General features: G+C 51.2%; 7 protein-coding genes across 7 annotated transcripts; 4 read left to right on the forward strand and 3 right to left on the reverse strand.

Moving 5' to 3' along the window:
• Positions 1-295: 295 nt before the first annotated feature.
• On the forward strand, positions 296-2,271 carry N7443_002360 (Ribonucleoside-diphosphate reductase small chain; the record flags this gene model as incomplete). The annotated part of the gene is made up of 3 exons (XM_056882416.1): positions 296-594; positions 653-1,266; positions 1,340-2,271. The coding sequence occupies 3 exons, from the start codon at positions 296-298 to the stop codon at positions 2,269-2,271; spliced, it is 1,845 nt and encodes a 614-aa protein (XP_056744257.1).
• A 2,631-nt stretch (positions 2,272-4,902) lies between these two features.
• On the forward strand, positions 4,903-6,264 carry N7443_002361 (uncharacterized protein; the record flags this gene model as incomplete). The annotated part of the gene is made up of 1 exon (XM_056882417.1): positions 4,903-6,264. One exon carries the CDS (start codon positions 4,903-4,905, stop codon positions 6,262-6,264), a length of 1,362 nt encoding a protein of 453 aa, XP_056744258.1.
• Positions 6,265-8,857: 2,593 nt separating this feature from the next.
• On the forward strand, positions 8,858-10,328 carry N7443_002362 (ribonucleotide-diphosphate reductase subunit RNR2; the record flags this gene model as incomplete). Its single annotated transcript, XM_056882418.1, has 4 exons — positions 8,858-8,887; positions 8,967-9,209; positions 9,329-9,662; positions 9,718-10,328. 4 exons carry the CDS (start codon positions 8,858-8,860, stop codon positions 10,326-10,328), a joined length of 1,218 nt encoding a protein of 405 aa, XP_056744259.1.
• Positions 10,329-10,812: 484 nt separating this feature from the next.
• Positions 10,813-11,385, reverse strand: N7443_002363 (SRP9/SRP21 family protein; the record flags this gene model as incomplete). The annotated part of the gene is made up of 2 exons (XM_056882419.1): positions 10,813-11,196; positions 11,314-11,385. 2 exons carry the CDS (start codon positions 11,383-11,385, stop codon positions 10,813-10,815), a joined length of 456 nt encoding a protein of 151 aa, XP_056744260.1.
• A 736-nt stretch (positions 11,386-12,121) lies between these two features.
• N7443_002364 (WD40 repeat domain-containing protein) lies at positions 12,122-15,156 on the reverse strand (the record flags this gene model as incomplete). The annotated part of the gene is made up of 5 exons (XM_056882420.1): positions 12,122-13,885; positions 13,939-14,485; positions 14,599-14,756; positions 14,853-14,992; positions 15,066-15,156. The coding sequence occupies 5 exons, from the start codon at positions 15,154-15,156 to the stop codon at positions 12,122-12,124; spliced, it is 2,700 nt and encodes an 899-aa protein (XP_056744261.1).
• Positions 15,157-15,462: 306 nt separating this feature from the next.
• N7443_002365 (2-oxo-4-hydroxy-4-carboxy-5-ureidoimidazoline decarboxylase) lies at positions 15,463-16,127 on the reverse strand (the record flags this gene model as incomplete). Its single annotated transcript, XM_056882421.1, has 3 exons — positions 15,463-15,516; positions 15,579-15,678; positions 15,730-16,127. 3 exons carry the CDS (start codon positions 16,125-16,127, stop codon positions 15,463-15,465), a joined length of 552 nt encoding a protein of 183 aa, XP_056744262.1.
• Positions 16,128-16,629: 502 nt separating this feature from the next.
• On the forward strand, positions 16,630-20,387 carry N7443_002366 (uncharacterized protein; the record flags this gene model as incomplete). Its single annotated transcript, XM_056882422.1, has 6 exons — positions 16,630-16,656; positions 16,785-16,924; positions 16,984-17,171; positions 17,239-17,998; positions 18,070-20,297; positions 20,353-20,387. 6 exons carry the CDS (start codon positions 16,630-16,632, stop codon positions 20,385-20,387), a joined length of 3,378 nt encoding a protein of 1,125 aa, XP_056744263.1.
• Between the last annotated feature and the right edge of the window lie 1,086 nt (positions 20,388-21,473).

Genomic DNA, 21,473 nt, shown 5'->3' on the forward strand with positions numbered 1-21,473 from the left:
GTCGGCCTAGTCCGGTTTCCTCCCAGTTGACTTTTGCCCCCAGTGGGACCCTCTGTGGATTCTCCGAGCATGGCCGGAGCGTCTTACGAGGGAAAAGATTTTCATTTTGGTAAAACGGGCAAATCAAAGGTTAAGCCAAGCCAAATCCCCCGTTGTCGTCCGCGTGTCTGAGCTACGCATGCTTGTTTTCTTTCTTTTCTCGAGTTTCGGCCCAAAACAGCCGATCTCGGTCCTTACATTTTATAAAGACAAAGGCTTTCCTGGCTATCTTTGATTCTACCACAGTCAAATCATCATGGGTCTTCGTCCTTTGATTCGGAGAGGCCGTGCGGTCTTCCGCCGCATCAAGCTCGACCAGGTAGAGGCTGCTACAAGCAGCTCCGTCGATGCGGACGTTTCCAGAACTACCGTTGAGCCGGAAAAGAGCCATGATAGAGAAGCACAGACTCCTCCGGCTGATTCCGAGACAGTTGTCGCCACAAACGGTAAAGGAGTTGCGCCCGTTCCCTATGATGAGCTCCAAACCGGTGTCAGGGATGTCGAAGCCCTTGCTGAGACCTGGTCCAAGGGAGCCTTGATCGCGGTCTTTATCAAGTACGTCAATTTATGGACACCGACCTGTTCTATCAAGCCCACTAACACACCTTGATAGCATCTGGTTCCTTTACTTTGTCTATGCTTTCGTCTCCTCGGTCAACGGCAGCTTGTACAGTTATGTCGCGAGTTCATTCCAGCAACATTCACTTTCCAGCCTGCCCACCCAACTCTCCGATGCTTTCTCAGCTGCATGTTTTATTCCCGTCGCCAAGGTCCTTGACACCTGGGGTCGTCCTCAGGGCTTTGCCTTGATGTCTTGCTGCGCCACTATTGGTATCATTCTGATGGCCTCCTGCAACAGTTTTGCGGTCTATTGTGCTGGAAACATCTTCTTCTACATGGGCTTCGGTGGTATGGAATACTGCGTCGATGTTATCACCGCCGACATGTCCCAGCTGAAGAACCGAGGATTGGCCTACGCCTTCACTTCCTCTCCCTTCATCATCACTGCATTCGCCGGCCCCAAGGTTGCGGACGAATTCTACTACCAAGTCAGCTGGCGATGGGGTTATGGCGCCTGGGCAATCATCTTCCCGTGTTTCGCTGCTCCTTTGTACTTCACCCTGAAATGGAACCTTAACGAGGCGAAGAAGCAGGGCAAGATTGTCCGAGAGGAGAGTGGCCGGACTTTGCCCCAAAGCATTTGGCATTGGTTTATCGAGTTTGATTGTAAGTCTCTACCGGCGGCTTCCCTTGTTTGATCCTGTGTGGAATAAGTAATCCTGACTTTCCCATCTAATAGTCATCGGTGTCTTGGTGTTTACTGCCGGTCTCGTCCTGTTCGAGCTGCCCTTCGATATCGCAAGTGAAGCTCCTAACGGCTGGGGAACTGGTTATATTATCGCTATGATTGTGGTCGGGTTCTCCATGCTCTTCTTCTTCGCGATATGGGAGAGATACCTTGCGCCGAAGCCTATGATGGACTTTACCTTCCTGACTGACCGGACGGTCATCGGTGCCTGTCTTCTGGATGCCACGTACCAGCTCTCCAACTACTGTTGGAGCATGTACTTCGCAAACTTCTTGCAGGTTGTCAATGACCTGAGCATTACCACCTCCGGATACGTTACCAACGTCTTCGACGTCGTTTCGGGTCTTCTTCTCCTCGGTGTCGGTTGGGTTATTCGCCGCACTGGTTACTTCAGGTGGCTCTTGTACATCGCTGTGCCTCTGTATATATTTGCACAAGGCTTGATGATCTACTTCCGCCGTCCTGATCAGAGTGTTGGCTACCAGGTTATGTGCCAGATCTTCATTTCCATTGGTGGTGCGGTCTTCATTATTGTCGAGCAGCTCGCTATTTTGGCTGCCGTCGACCATCAATACGTTGCTACTGCCCTTGCTATGCTGAACGTTGTGGGCACTATCGGTGACTCTGCCGGTATCACCATTTCCACCGCGATCTGGACCAACACCTTCGAGCCTGCTCTGCAACGCTACCTCCCCGAGTCGGCCTTGTCTGACATCGACAACATCTACGAGAATATTGAAGCCCAGCTCAGTTACCCCGTCGGATCTGCTGCAAGAATCGCCATTCAGAAGGCTTACTCCTACGCCCAGGTCAGAATGCTTGCAGCTGGGTTAGGTGTCATGGGTCTCGGACTCATCTGGACGTTCGTGATCAAGGACATTAATCTTAAGAAGATCAAACAGGTCCACGGCACTATCTGGTAAGATATTTGCTTATACATGGGCTTGCGAAGGATAGTATAAACAATCTCAGGTTGGCGCTCTCTAGGCTTGTGAGCACCACTTTTTGCTAGATTCTTCACTATCTGTTAGATTGACCCAATCAAGGCTGTCCTCTCGCATACCCTGTCCGCTTCCCTGATTGTTTCTTGTCTGCTCTGTCTCGCCTTACCGCGTAGATTGATCCTTGTCCTGGATGTATCCCCCAAAAGTTCGTAATAATTAATAAATACCCCTGTTTTTCTTCACGCCCATTGGCTTGTATCATCATTCCCTATTTAAATCGATTTTCGCCAGCCCTGGCTACTTTATTATCGTTCAATTCTTCTAGTTTCTGAGCACAAGTTCTTCAATTAGCAAATGCCTTCCATAACTTCTAGTAATCAATAAAGATTTCTCGAACATTTGCCGAGTGATCATTTCATAAAACTCGTAGCGCATCGTGGTTCTACTCATAATCAAATTTGAGAGCTGGATTAAATTCCACGGTCCATTCTACGATCATTGAGCCACTTGCTGTGTTGGCGTTAGCCAATTAATAGTCCGTTGGGCCCATATATACTTCGATCTACCCACCCGAGCTACGACTTTTAGCTCCGAGCCTTGTTGCTGCTGAAGTGAGTACCGACGTCGGCTTTTACCTTCGACCAGGTGTGGGGTTCAGAGAGCGGTCCATATGTAGTGTGCTTATAGACAGAAAATTACTTTCAACCTCCAACTTTGAGATCTATCACTATAGAATTTGAAGTAAATGTGAGATTTCTGCTGCATGTTTCCTACAAATCTCAACTGCTGCACCACTTTCAAATTGCTGAATTACAATAACTACGTCAAGTGAAGTTTAGCGAACTTTAGAATGGGATGCCTGTTCAATGGGCTGATGGGCCTGTTGGACAAATCTCCGCCTATATTTAGTTCTTCACCTATCCAAGTAGATAAAACTTTTACTTTCGTGCTGATTTCCCCAATATTCAGATATCAAGCGGGAACAATTTGCTAGAAAATGGCCTGTATGGTTTTCAAACGCAACTGAGGTATCCCTCGGGGCCGTGAGCCGAAGCATGGGCTCAGGAATGAGGGGCAGGCCAGTATGACTCGTATCAGTCAATCAGATAACCCTCTATTGATTTAAGTGACTTGCATGTGCAAGTACGACGATGATCCGATTCCAGGTGTAAGCAGGATGGTCAGATCCCAGCTTGAGTATAAATAGGGCCACAATTTCCTGGGATAGCGAATCTTCATCACAACCCCGAAAATCAAAGCCACCTTCAATCCAACAATACTTTGAATCCAGTACCTCACCATGAAGGTTTTCAGGCACACACTAGTTGGCATTCTCCTCGCTTTTTCCATTGCCTCCGCTCTACCCACCCCCGATTAGAAGAAGGCTCCAAGAAGTAAAGGTCGAGGCCACTACCAAGTACTAAGAATAGAAACGCAGATGCTTGTATCAATGAGGGTGTTGCCTCGTCTCTGCCTGGACTGCTTGGACCTTTTGAGTTTGTCAATAGGGAGATCTCAAGTGCTGCTATTCGTCGCATGTCTTTTTTGGACATATATATTTATGGCGTCTAGAACACCTAAACTTTTCGCAGATTAATCCACCTGAGCACCCTTGCTTCTGCTAGCATGCCTAAACTAGTTCCCAGCCTTGAAAGCTTACGGTCTCGGGCCACTTGAGATATCGAACCAATCGCCTGTTAGATTGTAGCCTTCGGGTGAATGACCCCGAGAGTTCCACGTGCTTCGGTCAACTCCCATCGCCGTGCCACACTAAAAGTAAAAAGCAACGATAGGCGGTATACCATATAAAATGAGGTCTTTTCTTCCAAAAGAACAGCAAACATTTTAGTTGACATATGAAGGTCAAGCCCGCTGCAGAATATCCTCTCTAGGGTGGGTCGGGGGATTAGCCTAGTTTTCCCCCGGAGAGTTCTCCAAGGCTTTTCTGCTCCCAGATTCGAATGCTGACTTTAATGCAGGGCTGTGTTTTGTTTATTATTTTGTCAGTCTTGTTGCTGGAGCCTAACAACCCCTACAACTGCCTGCCTAGCAGGAATCTCTCGATTGTAAAGAACCATTCGCTTTCAATAGTAGAAACGTCTCAATGGCTTCAAACACACTTGCCATTGTAGTCACTTGCCATTGTAGTGTTGAAAGATGCTCTTTCCAAATTGTTGGCCTATCTTCAAATCATAGAGACTGTGGACAGACTACTATGATAGGAACCTGGTATGTTGTCAATTGTCTAGTTCTCGTTGGGTGAAAGATTCACTTGATCTTTCTCGATTTATAAATCGGAATGAAAACTTTTTGTGTCAACATTGGAGTTTATCTCTCAATATTCCCTCTTGTCAGTTTTTTCTCCTAGGGTTTAGACACGTACTCTCCAGATATCAAGCCCTGTCATCCTCTTGAATGAGCTGACTTCTTCCTGCAAGCTCACATCTTCTACGTGTTGATATCCCACCAACATATTCAGTTACGCTCATCTTTCCTCATGAACTACTAAGGACTTCCCAGATCAGTCTTCGTTCCTCTGTCTCATTTACTTCTTCATCTGATCTGGACAAGAAGCTCACGGTATTTTCAGAGTGTCCATATTTCATCAACATGGATCTCTGGCCCTGTGGGCGTCTCTCAACAGCATCGGATAACGATCCTCCCCCACAACCCCCAGATCCAACAATCAGTTATCGTCAAATTTCTCACCTGACACAAACATATTCTGTCGCCGACTTTGACAGGGTTCGCACCCTCAGCCATGTGCAGACTGACGAGTTCATGAGATGGCCTTTTCCAGCCGAGAGGCGTCTGCCGGATATTGGCGTCTACTTGGCGCTCAAGACCTTATCTGCGGAAGAGCGTTCTGAGCGCTACCCTGTGGATTTCGACTGGCGTGGAAATATTCGAGTGGGCCGCAAGCCCTGCGGAGAGCCCGTCGTTGTACAGGCATACGGCCTATTCTGGATTCCTGTATGGAAGAAGTCAATTATCCTGTGCGGCGAAGAGTTGGGTGAAAGACACGGCTGGGTTATCAGACCTCCACCCTCATCGGAGCCCTCAGAGCTCGAGCCCGCATTCTATGCGGGGCTCGTGCTCCTCCCATCGGACTATCAGAAACGGAAATATGTGGAATTCTTGCGATGGGACTATGGCCGCGCTATCAACGCCAAATGGAATCAACGGGTTACTGAGTTCAATGCTCATACCGATTTCACACGTGGCTGGGATCAGAAAGTTCTCGAACTCACCAATGCTCCCAGTCCAAGATTCGAAGTCATGCGGACCATTCCTGGTTTTCGTATGACCGCTGTCAATCCAATCGTGGACATCGACTGTAGCCATGCTCCAGTCTCTTGTATTCCGAATCACGCTGCGCTATATAAGCTGCCATGGCAAGCTGATCCTTGGGCACCGCACCCACGAACTGATACTTGGTCCTTCGACCCTCTCCTCCAGAGACCGTTCAATCCCCTCCCGGTGCAATTGATAATTACTCGCTATGACTGGAACAACCTTCGTGGTAGTCATACCTGTGATAACTGGCTTGTGCTGTTTGCTGAAATCATGTGGCGGGTGAAATCTGAGCCTGAGCAATCTGCATTTAGGGCCTTCAGTAAAGCACTCCTTCACCGTTGTGAGATTTCTACGTCTTTCCCTGATTCGGCAAAGGGCTTCAATATGCTGTCTTCCAAGCAAATATCCCTTGACGGACGGGGTGGTTCGCGAATTCTTCAATTCATGGAAAGCTGGGATGATGCTCAGCAGAGGGTTCGCAGACTCGGAGAGACCCGTCTAACGAATGTCTTCGCCCATTTCCTTTGCTCCATGCAGACTCCATGCCTAGCAGTCAGGCCCTTGCTTCTTGACGCAGTGCAAGACCTCGCACATTATCTGAGCTTTTCGACGTCTTTCAGCTATGAGAGTTTCTTGGCATTCCTGAGAAGTGCTTCTCGCCGTGAACGCTCGTAAATGTCATTTCTCAATCGGACTGTCATATTTTGGCATTTGTGCATCTGCAATAGCTCTATCTATCTCTGCTGTTGTATAAATATCACCTAGCTGAGATAATAGAAACAAATCTCTCCAACCCTGTCCTGGCAGCCCGTAACCACCAATCAAGATAAGACAACTGTATGAATATGCCAAGAAATACTAACAAAGATATGGAGAATCATATTCAGGAATATGTCTTCAAAGAGTGGCTTTTCAAGGTCTTTCAGAGACTTTTTCATCACGAGGTTTCAAAAGATTTATATTATGTTAAATATAGTCCAGGATGTACCTGCAGGAGATGCGCATTGCCTTTACTACAACTTTATTGCTGCTTGTTTGGGCAATTTCGATCGTACATGCAAGGTCGGAGTCGGGCGTAAGTATTGGAGTAAGAATTGACAGCATAAGAACGCCCCACAGTCTCCATCGAAGTAGCCATACGGGTCTCCGCAGAATTTGGGTTCGTTCTTTAGTATCATCTCGCCATGCGCTCATTCTGCAGATCCATAGGCCCGTTGAGCCTTGCCCTATGGCCAGGCCTGGCCCTTTGCCTCTTTACAATGCAGATTAGTGCAGGAGAAGACAGAGTGGAACATTCGACCTATGCATAAGAAGCTGTATAACTAACGAGTGGGATAACCTGCTTTCTTTCTCGCCCGACGGGAAGAAGATCGTGTTTACCCGCAAAACCGGTCCCATTAATCATGATGTCTGCACAATGAACCCTGATGGCTCAGGCACAAAGGTGTCATGATGTTTGGTCTTACGATGGTCGCATTACTTACTCCACTAGCATATTCTGAGTGCAGTACGATCGCGCTCTGTACGATCAAACTTCCCAGCCTTATGGTCCGATTCATATTATGAATGCGGACTGCTCAGATAGATCTACCTGGACGGATATCATCTGGTAGGATAGCATGCCAGTGTTTGCTCCAAACAATGCCCTTGAATACAGCCTTGAAATGGCTCGGAGAAGCGCGGATATAGATCGGTTCTAGATCTACGACACCTGTTCTAATGATCATGGATCTTCTTTGAACTCAACACTCGGGCCGTATCAATCGGAGAAACAAGAAAAGGGCTGATGGGCAAAAGGCGAAGGAGGCTACCGAGATGAAGTGATGGCAAGAGACTTGAACTCGGATAAGCAGCCCACGGCAACTTCCAAGGTTCGATGCCACTAGTATGTGGGGAGTCAAACCACCCCGCGGCTGAAGAGAGATGCAGGCTGGCGTACCCTTGCCCAAAAAGAGTCTAGTGGACCAAAACCGGTTCCTTGGCCTCGGTCTGGGGCGCGATGGTTACCTAGGTCTTGTGGAATGACCGAACTGAAACAGGGGTCTAAAGTCTCCTTGACAATTGAACTCCGAGAACCGCAAAGGATTGTCATTTGCTGCAACAATAAAACACCTGCCAGAATGCAGCGTGATTGCGATCTCGGGGCTGTAAAATCCGAGACGCGGATATGTAGGGTTGCCCGAGCAAGCAGGTGGCGACGCGCACTGGGAACTCAGGGATAAAACGCCGAGACTCTCTGGAACCTGGTCTCCATCGAGACGTCTGCCTAGTGTGAGATCCAGCACGCGAGTTGGATGGGATCGGCACATTTTCCGGCGCGAAAGAGCTGTTTTGGATCCACTCCCAGAACCTTCTGGGGCGTCAAGCTCCTTCATTCCTTCTAGAGCCTTAAAATCTGTCTCTGAATCTCTGGTTCCTAGGCCATTTGATCCTGATGCATGCCGACCACTCTGCAGTTGATCAGTCTTTAAAATGCTGTGACACCTGCACTCAATTGATGTGAAGGGGGCTAGGGATGAAAACCCAAGAGCAAGCGGTTTGGAGACGCGACTGGGGCTCAATCCCTGCACCCCAGTCTGGAGCTCCCAAAGGTTCAGATTGCCAATTAGATCCGTAAATCCGTGTTGTGGTCCTTAACGCGTCCACCGGCGCGTGCATTGATCGGCTACAGGCTTATCTGATCTTTATTCAGCTGCCATGCCAGTGGAGCCCATTACGTCGAGCTGAAAATTTAATATTGGCCCGACGCGTCTGTCAAAGCGCGTGTTGTGTTTCATCTCTATATGGGTTTGGTAGCTACTATTTGTGTGATTATGCGTGTATCCTAGGGTGCCATGGTAGCTGGCTTAATTGTTGTCAAGATGATAGACTCATAGAGAACGCCCACAATCAATAGAAGCTGCATACTAGAAGCCCAGAAAACCCTGTCAAATGCCCGTCGAGGGGGGCTACCGCAGGCACGGCCATGGATCGACTGCCCTAGCGTCGGATGTTGCTGGAATTGCAGTGGCATGAGAATTCCAAGCCCGCGATTTCCCCTTTGGGACGACGCGCCTTGCGTCCTGACTAAGCCCGTCGCGAAGTCACGTGGTGCGCGACCTAGTCCGTCGCGCTAAAAGATTCACGCCCGCCAACTACTTAATCGATTCTTCTTCCCACCCAGCTCCCACATTCCTCTTCCCTTTCAAGCCTCTTGACTTTTTGTCTATCTCTGTGACTGTCTTGCAAGCAATTGACCTTTGCCTTCAGTCTCTAGACATACTTCCCAATGGCCGCCCAACTTACTCCCTCGAAGCAGGTACGTGATGTCACGACTGTCGCCTCTCGCGATAGACGCGTCGCGGTGAACATTTTCACTAACCAGTACCCCTCCATAGGCTGCTTCCTCCCTCGAGAACCTCAAGATGAGCGATTCTCCCGTCAAGAAGCTCGACTTCCAGTCCGCTGGCAAGGAGAACATCGCGTCTTACAAGCCCACCGACGCGCCTGTCGACAAGATGGGTGACAAGATTGTTGAGGTCACCAAGGTCGCTTCTGGCATCAAGGAGATCGAGGCCAATGAGCCCCTCCTCCAGGAGAACCCCCACCGTTTCGTCATGTTCCCTATCAAGTACCACGAGGTATGTCATGTCGTCGACGCGTCCATGTTCACGCGTAAAGTGGCATGGACGCGAAGCACCCGCAATATCCATCCACTCTCACGAGCCAATGGCTAACAATTGCTTCTCTGCATTAATAGATCTGGCAAATGTACAAGAAGGCCGAGGCTTCCTTTTGGACCGCTGAGGAGATTGATCTGTCCAAGGATCTCCACGACTGGCACAACCGCCTGAACGATGACGAGCGCTACTTCATCTCCCATGTCCTTGCCTTCTTCGCTGCCTCCGACGGCATTGTCAACGAGAACTTGGTTGAGCGTTTCAGTGGAGAAGTTCAGGTTCCCGAGGCCCGCTGCTTCTATGGCTTCCAGATCATGATGGAAAACATCCACTCCGAGACCTACTCTCTGCTCATTGATACTTACATCAAGGAGCCCAAGCAGCGCGCCTACCTGTTTGACGCTATTGATAACAGTATGTTTCCCCACACTCAATCCTGTTGACACATCCGCTAACATATCTCCTCTAGTTCCCTGCATTGCCAAGAAGGCCGACTGGGCCATCAAGTGGATCAACGACCGCGACTCCACCTTCGCTCAGCGTCTGGTTGCCTTCGCTTGTGTTGAGGGTATCTTCTTCTCCGGCTCTTTTGCCTCCATCTTCTGGCTCAAGAAGCGTGGCCTCATGCCTGGCCTGACATTCTCCAATGAGCTGATCTCTCGTGACGAGGGCATGCACACTGATTTCGCCTGCTTGCTTTTCTCCCACCTGAACAACCGTCCCACGCCCAAGATGGTCCAGGACATCATCGTTGAGGCTGTTGGCATTGAGCAGGAGTTCCTGTCGGACGCTCTCCCCTGCGCTCTCCTTGGCATGAACTCCAAGCTGATGTGCCAGTACATCGAGTTCGTCGCTGACCGTCTCCTTGTCGCTCTCGGCAACAAGAAGTACTACAACGCCACCAACCCCTTCGACTTCATGGAGTCCATCTCCCTGGCTGGCAAGACCAACTTCTTCGAGAAGCGTGTTGGTGATTACCAGAAGGCCGGTGTCATGGCCAGCACCAAGAAGGACACCAGCGGTGCCGAGGGCCAGACGAGCTCCGGCAGCGACGGTCTCAACTTCGACGAGGATTTCTAAACAATTTACCTCGCATCTTCCCTCCCCTCTCCCCCTTTTATTTTATACCCTGAGCTGCGAGGCTCTCCTCGCGCCGTTTTCCCCATGATATCACGCTGCTTTTTTTTTTTCTTTTTGTGCTTTTATTGATTGACGGATTTTTAAGGGCTACGCATGGGTTTGGCGTTGATTGTTTGTTTTTCTTCTTATTCTGTCCTAGACTTGCGCCATGGTGTCTGTGTCTAATATGGGATGGATGGTGGATATGTGTATTTAGATGTTCAAATCACTTGTTAGTGTATAATCCCCTTTTGGCATAAAGCTTGTGTTCGTAATATAGTTCATATCTTATGCTGTAAGTGAGATAAATCATATCATATCTTGTAACTCATGCTTGGGTTACAACCCAGCGAATGCCATTCCACACTGGCGCAGCCATCTATGAATAAAGTCATTATCGAGCTTCCCCTACAACCCAACACATCCTTGATTCAAATCATCTCCTTCATCGCTTTCCCTTCCCACCCTTCTTCTTCCCCTTCCCTCCTTGCGCCTGTCCCTGAGCCTGTCCCTGTCCCTGTGCGGCCCCCTTACTCTCCTCCACAGCAGGCGCATCAACCATCTCGACATCCGCCGGCCCCGAAACACCCAAACTAGCCACGTCCGCCCCGCTAGCAAGCTTTCCCAGCCCGGTCATCAGCCGACTGACCTCGGCGGCCTTGTTCGTGCGGTACTTCAGGCAGATGCCTGCTTCGGCATTGAATGTCTTCAGTTCCAGTGCTGCTACGGGCGCGGATGGCGTGGACTCTGTATCGGCGCGGGTGGACTTAGCCCGGTGGGCTTTTTCTGAGGGGCGTTCGGTCGGGAAGCTGTATTTTGTTGTGATGCGCTAGGTTGGGGGTTAGTTTGGGGAATGGGTTCGTAATGTGAGTGGCGTGGGGTGGAGGGGTGGAGGGATGGAGGGATGGAGCATTGGAGGGATGGAGGGGATTGGAGCTCGGCTTACTGAATCGGGGTACGCTTCAAGGAGGAGCGCGGACTGCTCCAGGTATTCCTGGGAAGTGGTGAGGTAGGGCATGGTGGGGGACGAGAGCCGGTCTCGCTTTTGGGATAGGTGTTGAGTCGGAGCGCGGGATAGTGTGGGTGAATTGGGGGGTCGACTTGAGAGATGCCGCTGGTTAAGAATAGACAGAACTTTCAGGTCTGTCTTGTTCAAGATGCCGAGGAATTGGAAAGGTGGGTGGTGGTTAGGGAAGTCCGGGGTGTGAAGATCGCAGTTATCAACGCCGGACTTTTTCCATGTCTTGGCATCGGCCACTCGTGTCTGATCTAGACAACACAACTACCGCGGTGGTTAGCGCCATCGTGCGCCGATGCTAATATAAGCGGCCTTTGAACACTGCTATTCTCCGCCCTATTTCCTAAGAATCTCGGCCAATGTCTCCTTCATGCCTTCTATATCCAGCTGATAGGTCACCTTTTCTTCTCAGTCGCACTATTGCGCTAATCACTGCAGTACACAAGTAAATTGAGGGTTTCAATAGTTTCAATGAAGTGACCACTTGCAGATCTACGTTTTCACTCACTATCTTTACATTCAAATATTGTACAATAGTCGAGCAGAAAATCCTGCTCAATGTTGAAAAACATGCTCTTGCCATGGCAAACATCCTATACAGAAGTAGAAGCCCAATAATTCTCCAAGTATGGCACAAGAGGACACCGCCAAACCAAAGCTCCCAAAGAAATGGCAAAAGGAAAAACATACAGGATCATCAAACCATAAATCATTGTAAAAACGGAGAAAAAAAACATTACGCAACCGTTTGATTGCACTGGACGCAAATCAACTTCTGCTTCCCATCTCGTCCCTTGACACCGCGGAAGTTCGTTCCCTGGCAATTGTCGCACTTGAGAATATCCTCCTCCGCCGAGCCACCGGTTGACGAGCCATAGTCACTACTGAGCGTACTACCAGCCGTACTCAGTCTGCGATCACGGATGGAATTCGGGCTAAGGAGATCATTATTGTTGCGCTGCTTCATCGCTAGAGCATCGTGAGTGATCTTGTTCCAGTACGCATAGCTGTGATCTCCCTGTAACCATAGCGGATTGTCTTTGCTCTTGCCGCTGGATATAATATCGGCTGACGATGCAGGCAGCTTTCTTGGATCTGCGTCACGGCCGGGCATGGTGCGAGCTTCTTGCTCTCCAAGCTGCTCCCCTGATTGCTCGCTTATATTGGGATTTTGAGCGAGCGGCCGTTGCGGAGATGGGGCTGGAGATGTGACAGCGGAAAGAGATTCGTTGGGAGCCAAACTTGACGGTCGAGATGAGGTGAGTCGGAAGGTCGGTGTTGGTCGGTGTGGAGGTGATGGACTGCGGCTTCGGAGCCCGGCGCGAGAACTGTCCATACTGGTGCGGCCATGGCGGACGACTGAGTTTCGCCATGAGATAATTCGCTCGGAGGGTGTCTTGAGAGTAGAGTCCTTTCCGGTCGAGGAGGCGACGCTATGGCGGCCGGAGTTAGAGCGCCGGAGAATTCGTCGCGAGAAGGTTGAACTTTCATGCCAGTTCTCATGTTTGCGCTTCTGATATGCGCAATCCTGTCGAAGAATCTTGATCTTTCCGGAGTAGTCGGCGATGACGATAATATTTCCGTCCGGGTGGGTCGACCGGGACAGATACGAAGGGGATTCCTGTGCCATTTTGCTGACAATAGACAAGCGCGGTGCCGACGCAGTTCGCTTGTGTAGGCTTTCCGTATCCCGTGAGGAGTCTGCTTTCTTGGCAGATGCTTCTGGACTCATGAGAGCGACAGGTGGCGGGTTGCAGAGATCATAGATTGGATCGTCAGATAGTCCCAGGGCTTGTTTGGTCGCCGTAGGTGCTGTGATGGCCACGGTCACAATTGCGCCTTGGGTTTCGAACACTTCGACTGCCCGAGCATCTCCGTCCTTTTCAACAAAGCCAATTGGCCAAACGTATGCCTTGCGATCCTCACTACCACAAATGACATGCTTGCCATCGTCGGTGAAAGTTGCCCGAATCTGGCTACAGGTGTTCTCGTTGCCGCGGAACTTGGCTTCCATAGTTCGCTCCTGGAAGTTGTAGAGTCGAATGCGAGAATCATTAGTCGTGACGAGCAATTTGATATCGCCGTTGGGATTATCATGCGGAACCATCATCGTGTCAATCCCGGTGATTTTGTTGCCTTTGGAGTTGCGTCCACGGGCCGATCGAACATGGATCTGCCCCGATACTTTGAGACCCTCGGTGTCGTAAATGTTCAGCAACCCGTTCAAGCATCCCGCCATGGCGTACTTGCCATCGGGTGTGAAGCCAACTGCAGTGATCATGTCGGGTACAGTTGTCACGAATGCGACGCTTTTGTCCGGAATGCTCCATAAGCGCAGCTTTGTATCGAGTGACCCGGCGAGGAAGAACCTGTCATCCTTAGGGTGGAACTGGATTGAAGTGACAAAATCACTGTGCTGGAAGCAGCACAAACATTCCGGTCGACTTGCATGCCATAGCCGAACAGTCTTGTCCATGGAAGAGGAAAGGATGAAGTTGTTCTGTTTCAGCAGTTAGCCTTCATTCGGTTAATTCGTACCGTTTTCTTGCATACTTTACTCCAGCTCAGGTCCAAAATACTACCCTCATGGCCTTGAAAGATCTGGATAGGCTTCGGTCCAAACACGGGAGCTTTTAGCTGTGGAATATCTTGATCATCCATGAACACGTCTGTTTCTCGCATCGCCGCCTCTCGCTCTTCGGGTGTAGTAATGGTCGCCCATACCCTAACTTTTCTATCCTGGCCGGCGGCGGCGAGATATTTACCGTCCTTGGAGAACTCAACCGCCCAAATGGCTCTCCCGGTGGCCTCTCCATTGATAAAGGTTGAGAGTGACGTTCGTCGCTCAGCCTTCGGCAACGGTCCTGTGCCCTCCAATGTCTGGGCCAGGAAAACACGGTGGAACTTTTTATCTTTCTTGTGATGTGCGCGGATCCTCAAGTACCGGGATGGCGCGGGATGTCGAGGAATGAACCCGATCGGATGTGAGGTATCGACAGACATGCGGCTAGTCTCTACATCCGAGAGCTCATCTTCTACCGCCGGGTGTCCGTCCTTTTTCTTATTGCCAATAATGCGACTAAGGAACGAAACACCTTTTCTGTGGAGAGAAGCCAAAAAAGAGTCAGCCGGATGGTCGCTGAGGACCCAGACGATTTCATATATAGTCGACCAGGGACGGACCACACCACATGTGGGGGACAAGAGACATACTTCTTTTCCTTGGGACCCTTTGAGTTCAGCGAAGCATCGCCCCGAGCCGTGCTATGCTCCGATGGGCCCTCCGAGTTGCCCGCCTCGGCCTCGAACGATGCCTGGCCCAATAACTTTAGGGGAATGGATTTTTGGGTATTCGTGCGTTGAATAATGTGCTACCACATGTCAGTCTCAGCAATCAGCAATCAGCAATCCACGTCTATCATCTCAGCCGCAACACGGCGTTCCCGATCCGAGAGTGTCCGCCTTACCTGTGAGAGCGGATCGATGGCGCTAGCTTCGGTGCGCGTCTCGTGTGTAGAGTTTCTGGCCAGAGGGCCTCCAATGGGCGCAGACCGGTACGTATTCCGCTGACCATCGCTGTTGCTTGACCCGGATGCGGCATCCGACCCTGTTGATTGTCAGCCCGTTCATTATGCGCTCGTGATCGTCCACGCAGCCGGGTCATATCACAATGTACCTACCAGGCAAGGTTGAGGATCTGGGCGGCGCGAGTTTAGTTTCGTCGGCGATCGCGGGGAATGTCGACGCCCGTGGTAAGTCGCTGACCTCCATATCGCGCGCGCCCAAGTCGCTGATGAGAGGGGAAGGAGAGGATAGATAAGTTATAGAATACTTGAGCCATGTCTAGGACGAAAATCAGAAAAAAACGAACCGAGAGGCTGAAGCGGCACCGGCCGGAGTGAATGACATCAAATCGGCACCCGGGGTTTACGAGTGGAGCAGACCCTTTCTACGCCGTCTACTATAGGACACTCAATCGCCATCAAGCATCACTAAGAAATACCATCTGGGTGGTCTAGACTCTTCCCCTCCTAAGGGTCTGGGTATATACATGTGGGTTTTGGGTTATACGGTGGGTTAAATGCGCGCCTGCAGTTTGCGCGCGCGATCCTTCGCGATGTCGCACATGGCCTGGAGTCAAGTCGGTTCAATTAGTCCAGTTCATGTTCGTCAGAAGATCGCATCTGTCATACCTGGATCGTCTCGGAGATTTCGCGCTCGGTGTCTGCTCGATCAATGCGCTGGCGCATTTCCACCATGATGACATCTCGGGTGCGGCCGTTGACAAACGAGCTATCGCGGTCAGAAAAGAGCCAGGATAAGCGTGGGGTTTTATGCACGTACACAAATCGCAGGCCGGGGAACTGGGCCTCGTATTCCGCATTCAATTCGCGTAACTTCTCCGCTTGCTCCTCTGCGCCATCATTCAATTGCGCCTGTTCCTTCTTGCTCAACTCGCTGAGATGTTCGGGGTTGGCGGGGGCCCGACCGAGCCGGGGATGCGAACCCAGGATGCCGAATAGCACATTCCGGTCGACGGGCGAATTGACGGCGGAAAGGGCGGACATGCGACCGCCCACGGCATCGATCAGCGCGGCGTAAGAGGTGAAGCTCTGGCCAGCCAGAACCGGAGTCATCAACTGGTGCAGCTCGGGCGACGGTTCGAATAAGGTGTCCAGCACCCGCAGCTGGGTTTCCTGGGACTGCTGGGGCAGTGATGAGAGGCTTGGTAGGTCGGACATGGCTTAGATGATCTCCGGACTCAAGTTCGAGGATCCAGGGAATGTCCAAGCTATATGAATGTCCAGGAGTAACGGGTCCCCCGCCTTCGGGGGTCGCCGAGCGTCCATGTTTCGGGGCGGGAACCGGCGTCGCCTCGGACTTGAAGATATTCGGCGAGGCGATTCCGATCTGCTCTACCCTAGTCTATCATCTGGATGTCTAGATATCCCAGTCCTATTCCGAGGCCATTCCTTGCTTCCTTGATATAAGGTCGTATTCTGCATAAGTCAGCCTCAACCCCCCATCGTACACGCGTGTCAATGGCTAGATCCGAGCGCCATGAGATCACAGCATTCCGGAATGGACCCCCCCATTTACCTAGATAAGATGGTGGGAAGTATGTGACTTGCCCTAGTGTGACCTTGTCCTGGTGTCTCTGTGCTAGAGTTATAAAAAGCAGAAGCCAGCGTTTCAGATGGCCCTGCTTAAATTGGGATAGCCGCAAGTGGAGTCATCCAACGAATGGAATCGGATGCCCCTGAGCCAGAGGTTCGTTTCTGCGGCCTATCAAACTCCTTTTAGAAGTATTTCTTGTCGAACGATCTCAAGACAAAGATCTTGGCCCCCGATTACCGGGCTCCATCTACGCTCGGTCGTTCTATCGACCCGGTGTCCAGACCTCCCCCTCCCTTCTTCACCCAACCCAGGTCGCTCCCCCGGCCCTTCTCCATGCGGTGCCCGCCATGTCTCTCAATGGGCTAGATAATCCCGCCGTGGTTGAAGCCTACCAGAGTGCCCTTGCTGACGCCGGTGGATGGTAAGTTCTCGGTCCCCTTACACCGCGACGCGCTGATCGTCCGACTAACATGCCCGTAGGATCCTTCTACACTACACCGCCAGGGATGAAGTAGCTCTGCTCGATCGTGGCACCGGCGGGGTGTCCGAGGTGCGCAATGCCATCGACAACTATGAGGAGACGTCGCCGCTCTATGGCTTTTTGCAGTACCGACGGCGGAAGGTCATCTTGAGATACATGCCCGAGGGGCTATCGCGCCTCATCCAAGGTATGTACTTTGAGTGTTGAGTATGATCTAGTTTCGACCGCTAACCGAGGGTCATCAATTGCTACAGCTCGAAGCAACGTTCAATTCCAATCCGTTCTCGACAAGTTCACCCCGAATGACACCGTACTCGCCCTGACCCAGGCATCTGAGCTCAACGAGAGCGCTCTGTCGTCCGCATGCCTCCTGCATACGGCTTCCGGATCCATAACCTCCTCGTCGAGCTCCCTGCGGCGCCGTCGACTGATGGAAATAACCGAGGATGCCGAGGAAAGCGGTACAAAGGAAGAAACAAAGGAACAGGGCAAGGGGCAGGAACAGCCTCCTCCATCGATCACCGAGACGAGGCAGAGATCCGGCAGCCTGAAGTCGGAAGCTACTGTCGTACCCCCAACGGCTTCACCTGAAGAGAAGTCCTCGCCTGACCTCCGGCCCCCGCCCTCTAGGGCCAGTTCCCGAGCACCATCCATTGGTAGCCCCAGCGAATCGCGCAGCACAATGTCTCCCATATCTCCCGACTCCGGCTCCGAACGTTCCAAATACCGCAATATCTTAGATGAGTTTCCTCGGCCGTCAGAAGAAGTGCGAATGTCGACCCAATCTGCCCGGCCTTCCTTGCAAGATCTCGAACGAGCCGCCGGGATTCAACCTAAGGTCAAACTGGGACCTCGTCCCTCTGTCGACTCTACTGGAAGGCCTCGTACTTCCGGGACTTCAAGGAACGCCGATCAACGTCCCGTCGCCTCGCTCCCCTTGGGCATGCGCTCGTCTTCATTGCGAAGACCTAATGTTGACGCCCCTCGTCCCCGATCCCAAGGAAGCTCCTTCGCGTCCAAACCGATCAGCCGAGCCCCCCGATCCCGCCTCTCTTGGTGCCTCCCCCGAACATCCCGATTTCTAGACCGCAATTGTCACCTGGCGCCAAGTCATTGGGCGCATTGTCAACCTCGTCCGGGTTGACGCCAGAGAAAGAACGATTGATGAAAGCCCTGCAGCAAAGGAAGAAACAGATGGCAAAACGAGCGGAGGCGACCAAGAAGAAACAGAATATCGAAGAAGAGCCGATAGCCGAACTCGATACTCTAACGCCGAACGAAGAGGACAAGGAGAATATCAACCTGGTACCTGGGCAGGAGACACCGGGGCTGGAAAAGGCACGAGACGATCAAGACGAGAAACCAATTGAGCTGTCATTGCCAGCTCCTGAACCACTCAAGAATGAAACTGCTGAACCTGAGCCTCAAACCGAGCCTCAGGAGGAAGAATTTCTTTCATCTGCGGTATTCAAGCCAGAGCCCCCAACTGAGGTGGACTTGGAGGGCAAACGTTCTTCAAATATCTTCGACCCTAGTGTCGATACTACCTTTTCCACCGATCACGATGAACTCAGCCTGGATACAGTTCAGTCTGAGACGCCGCAGACGGTCTCTGAGGATGAAACACGCGCCGAGGATACCGACTCCGCAATTCCTGGCCAAAATGAGACTAAGGATGACCTAGTCCCACCTAGCGCCAATCCCGAGGTTCCACTTGACAAGGAGTCGACAGAAACCTCATCCCCATTCCTAGAGCTCCAGGATACTTCATCTTCACATCAATCTGATGCTCCGTTGATGGACAACGAACCATTGGATGCCCCACCTGTAGATGCTGGTCCGGCAGAGGCCCCTGAGTCTACTCCTCGCCCGGACACGTCACCTGCAGTCGCTCCCCTTAACCCTGAGATCGAGCCGTCGGTCGCTCCCGTCTCTCACTCGATTGGTCCAGTCCCGGCGGCTGAGGCTACTCCTGAGGAACCGCTCGTCGAGAAAATTAACCCCATTCCATTGGACCAAAGAAGGAAGGTCCACCTGGAACCAATTCAGGTCCACACCCCGGAGCACTCAGAAGACGACGACAATCTTTCCGACGATTCATTCATGGAAGAACTAAGGTCGGCTACTGTCCAGGAGGCCAGACCGGTCTCGGTCAAGACCCCCGGTGATCAGTCCTGGCCAGGCTCCCGCGCCGTCTCAAGCCCGTATTCGCTAGCCTCTCCTGCCATGCAGTCGTTTGCAGTGGGTAGATCTGTGTCAAGCTCGTATTCTGAAAACGGGCCCTCGACTCCATTACTTGTGGCAAAGAAGGTCAATGTGTCTTCTGGCATCTCGAGTCGCATCAAAGCTTTGGAAAAGTTCCAGAGCCGGGAGGGCACTCCTCCAAGCGGCACTCAAACTGTGACGGGGCCTTCGGCATCCTCGTCTTTTGATAGCCTTCGCAAGCGTGCATCTGTCTCATATGGAAGCCCGGAGAGCTATTCCCGTGCACCAAGCTTGAACCGAAAAGACTCGCATTCGAGCCCTAATGTTCGCCGCACCGGTTCCATCTCGGTAACGGCTCGCATTGTCCGCGATAACGGTGTTTCTCCTGGGTCTAATGGTGTCGAGCCCACCGAGTCTGATGTTCTTGGTCTCCAAGCTAGTCCATTGACCGTGCAACACGGCTCAAGCGAGGAGCTCCTACCTACCAGTGAATCGGTCGAGTCCATTCCGCAGCCAGAGGACCGCAGCATGTCCTTCTCATCCGCCGGGTCAAACATCACGCCTGCATCAGCGTCTCGCCCTACAAGCCGCCCCTCGCTATCCTCGCGCACCAAGACCGACGAAAACCTTCAGGCGACCTCGCCTACTACCGAGGAGAAGAGGGCATCCCGTGCCTCGCGTATCATGCGTCGCATGTCTTCTATGACAACCACTTCTCGTCGCAGCATTATTGGTGCTCTCAGCCCACCGGCGAAAGAGGACATCAATCCGATGGATACTAAACCGGTCTCCGCATCTTCGTCCCGTTCTCGTGTCTCGGAGCCTATTGACATCGGCGAAGTCAACGTACAATTTCCCGATACCCTCCTTTGGAAGCGTCGTTTCATGCGGATCGACGAGAACGGATATGTGGTTCTCACTCCCGGTACCAATGATGCGAGTGCTCGCAACATGACCAAGCGCTACCATCTTTCCGAGTTCCGAACCCCTTGTCTCCCCGATGAGGACATGCAGGAGCTGCCTAACAGCATTCTCCTGGACTTTTCGGATGGCAGCACCCTCCAGTGCGCTTGTGAGTCGCGACAGGGACAGTCGTCTGCCCTTCAGAGTAAGTCATCCTTGAAGATTTATTTCACTGCATTCATACTAACATACCGATACAGCTCTTATCGATGCTCACAGCGCCCACCAGCAATGATTCGTTCGTCACTCCATCACTAGCGATATTTTGGGTCATTTTCACATTTCACATTTCACATTTCACATCCTGGGCCACATTCATCAACAAAGCCCATCCGACTTTGCATACTCATCTCTTTTTCTCTATCTTTACCAGCGAGACTTTGCGTCTTCTGTATCTTCATACCAGTGTTTCTCATTTCCTATCTCTCTTCTGACCCTCGTCCTTTCACCCCATCTCTCTTCCTCAATTCCTGTCTAAATGCGTGATATATGTGGCATGTTCCGTGGTTATACCCCTCCTTCTCAAGTCAAAAAGCCTTTTTTTTTCTTCGAACCTCTCCCGTGTACAGGCGAAGATGGACCCCTCTATCTAGCACCGACCTATTTTGAGGTTCAGGAGTTTGCCTGAGCAACTTTCTTCGCTTTGCTGCATTGCATACAATCCCTTGCTCTGCGTCTTTACCTTTTCTCAACCCCGTCTTTGAATGCATTTGGATAGATTTTACGATGCATGTCTCGGATAGCTCGGTTGCATTAGGATCGGCCAGGTGTGTCGTTGTACATAAGGTCGTTTACCATGCCGAATGAGACCCAGTACTGGTCAAGACTATCACAAAGTCGTAAATCTATTTCCCAAACTACCGGATCTACCACGGCCCTCCAGGGCATCCTAGAGTCTAGCTAAGGAGGTCTCTAAATACTCCTGGAATAGGCCGGCATGCCCTGTTTTCCCGGTGTGTACTTCCAGAGGTGTCTGAATGATAGGTACATTAGAAATGAACAAGATGCCTAGACAGACCTTCAACCAAAATTCTACGAAGAGGTTGAAACAAATCAAAGCCGCGGGATTCTTGGTACCCTTCTCTATAAGATACTCTAGATTACTATTATTAGTAAACTTGCTTTAGGTTTCACGAGAATTTCATGTTGTTTGAGCCTCGACGCGTGGGTGGAAGGATTGGGGTTGATCCATCTCGAGGTCTGTCAACATTTCTTCGCGCTTATAACGGGTGCAGGCTCAATCTCAGCCACTGATATTTGTTTTCTTTCATCATTGTCTAGATGTATACCTCAGAAACGTATCATCAGCCACTGACAACCC

Source organism: Penicillium atrosanguineum, assembly GCF_028827265.1.
Source record: "Penicillium atrosanguineum strain IBT 20685 chromosome Unknown utg000002l_segment0_segment0, whole genome shotgun sequence".
Classification (NCBI taxonomy): domain Eukaryota; kingdom Fungi; phylum Ascomycota; class Eurotiomycetes; order Eurotiales; family Aspergillaceae; genus Penicillium; species Penicillium atrosanguineum.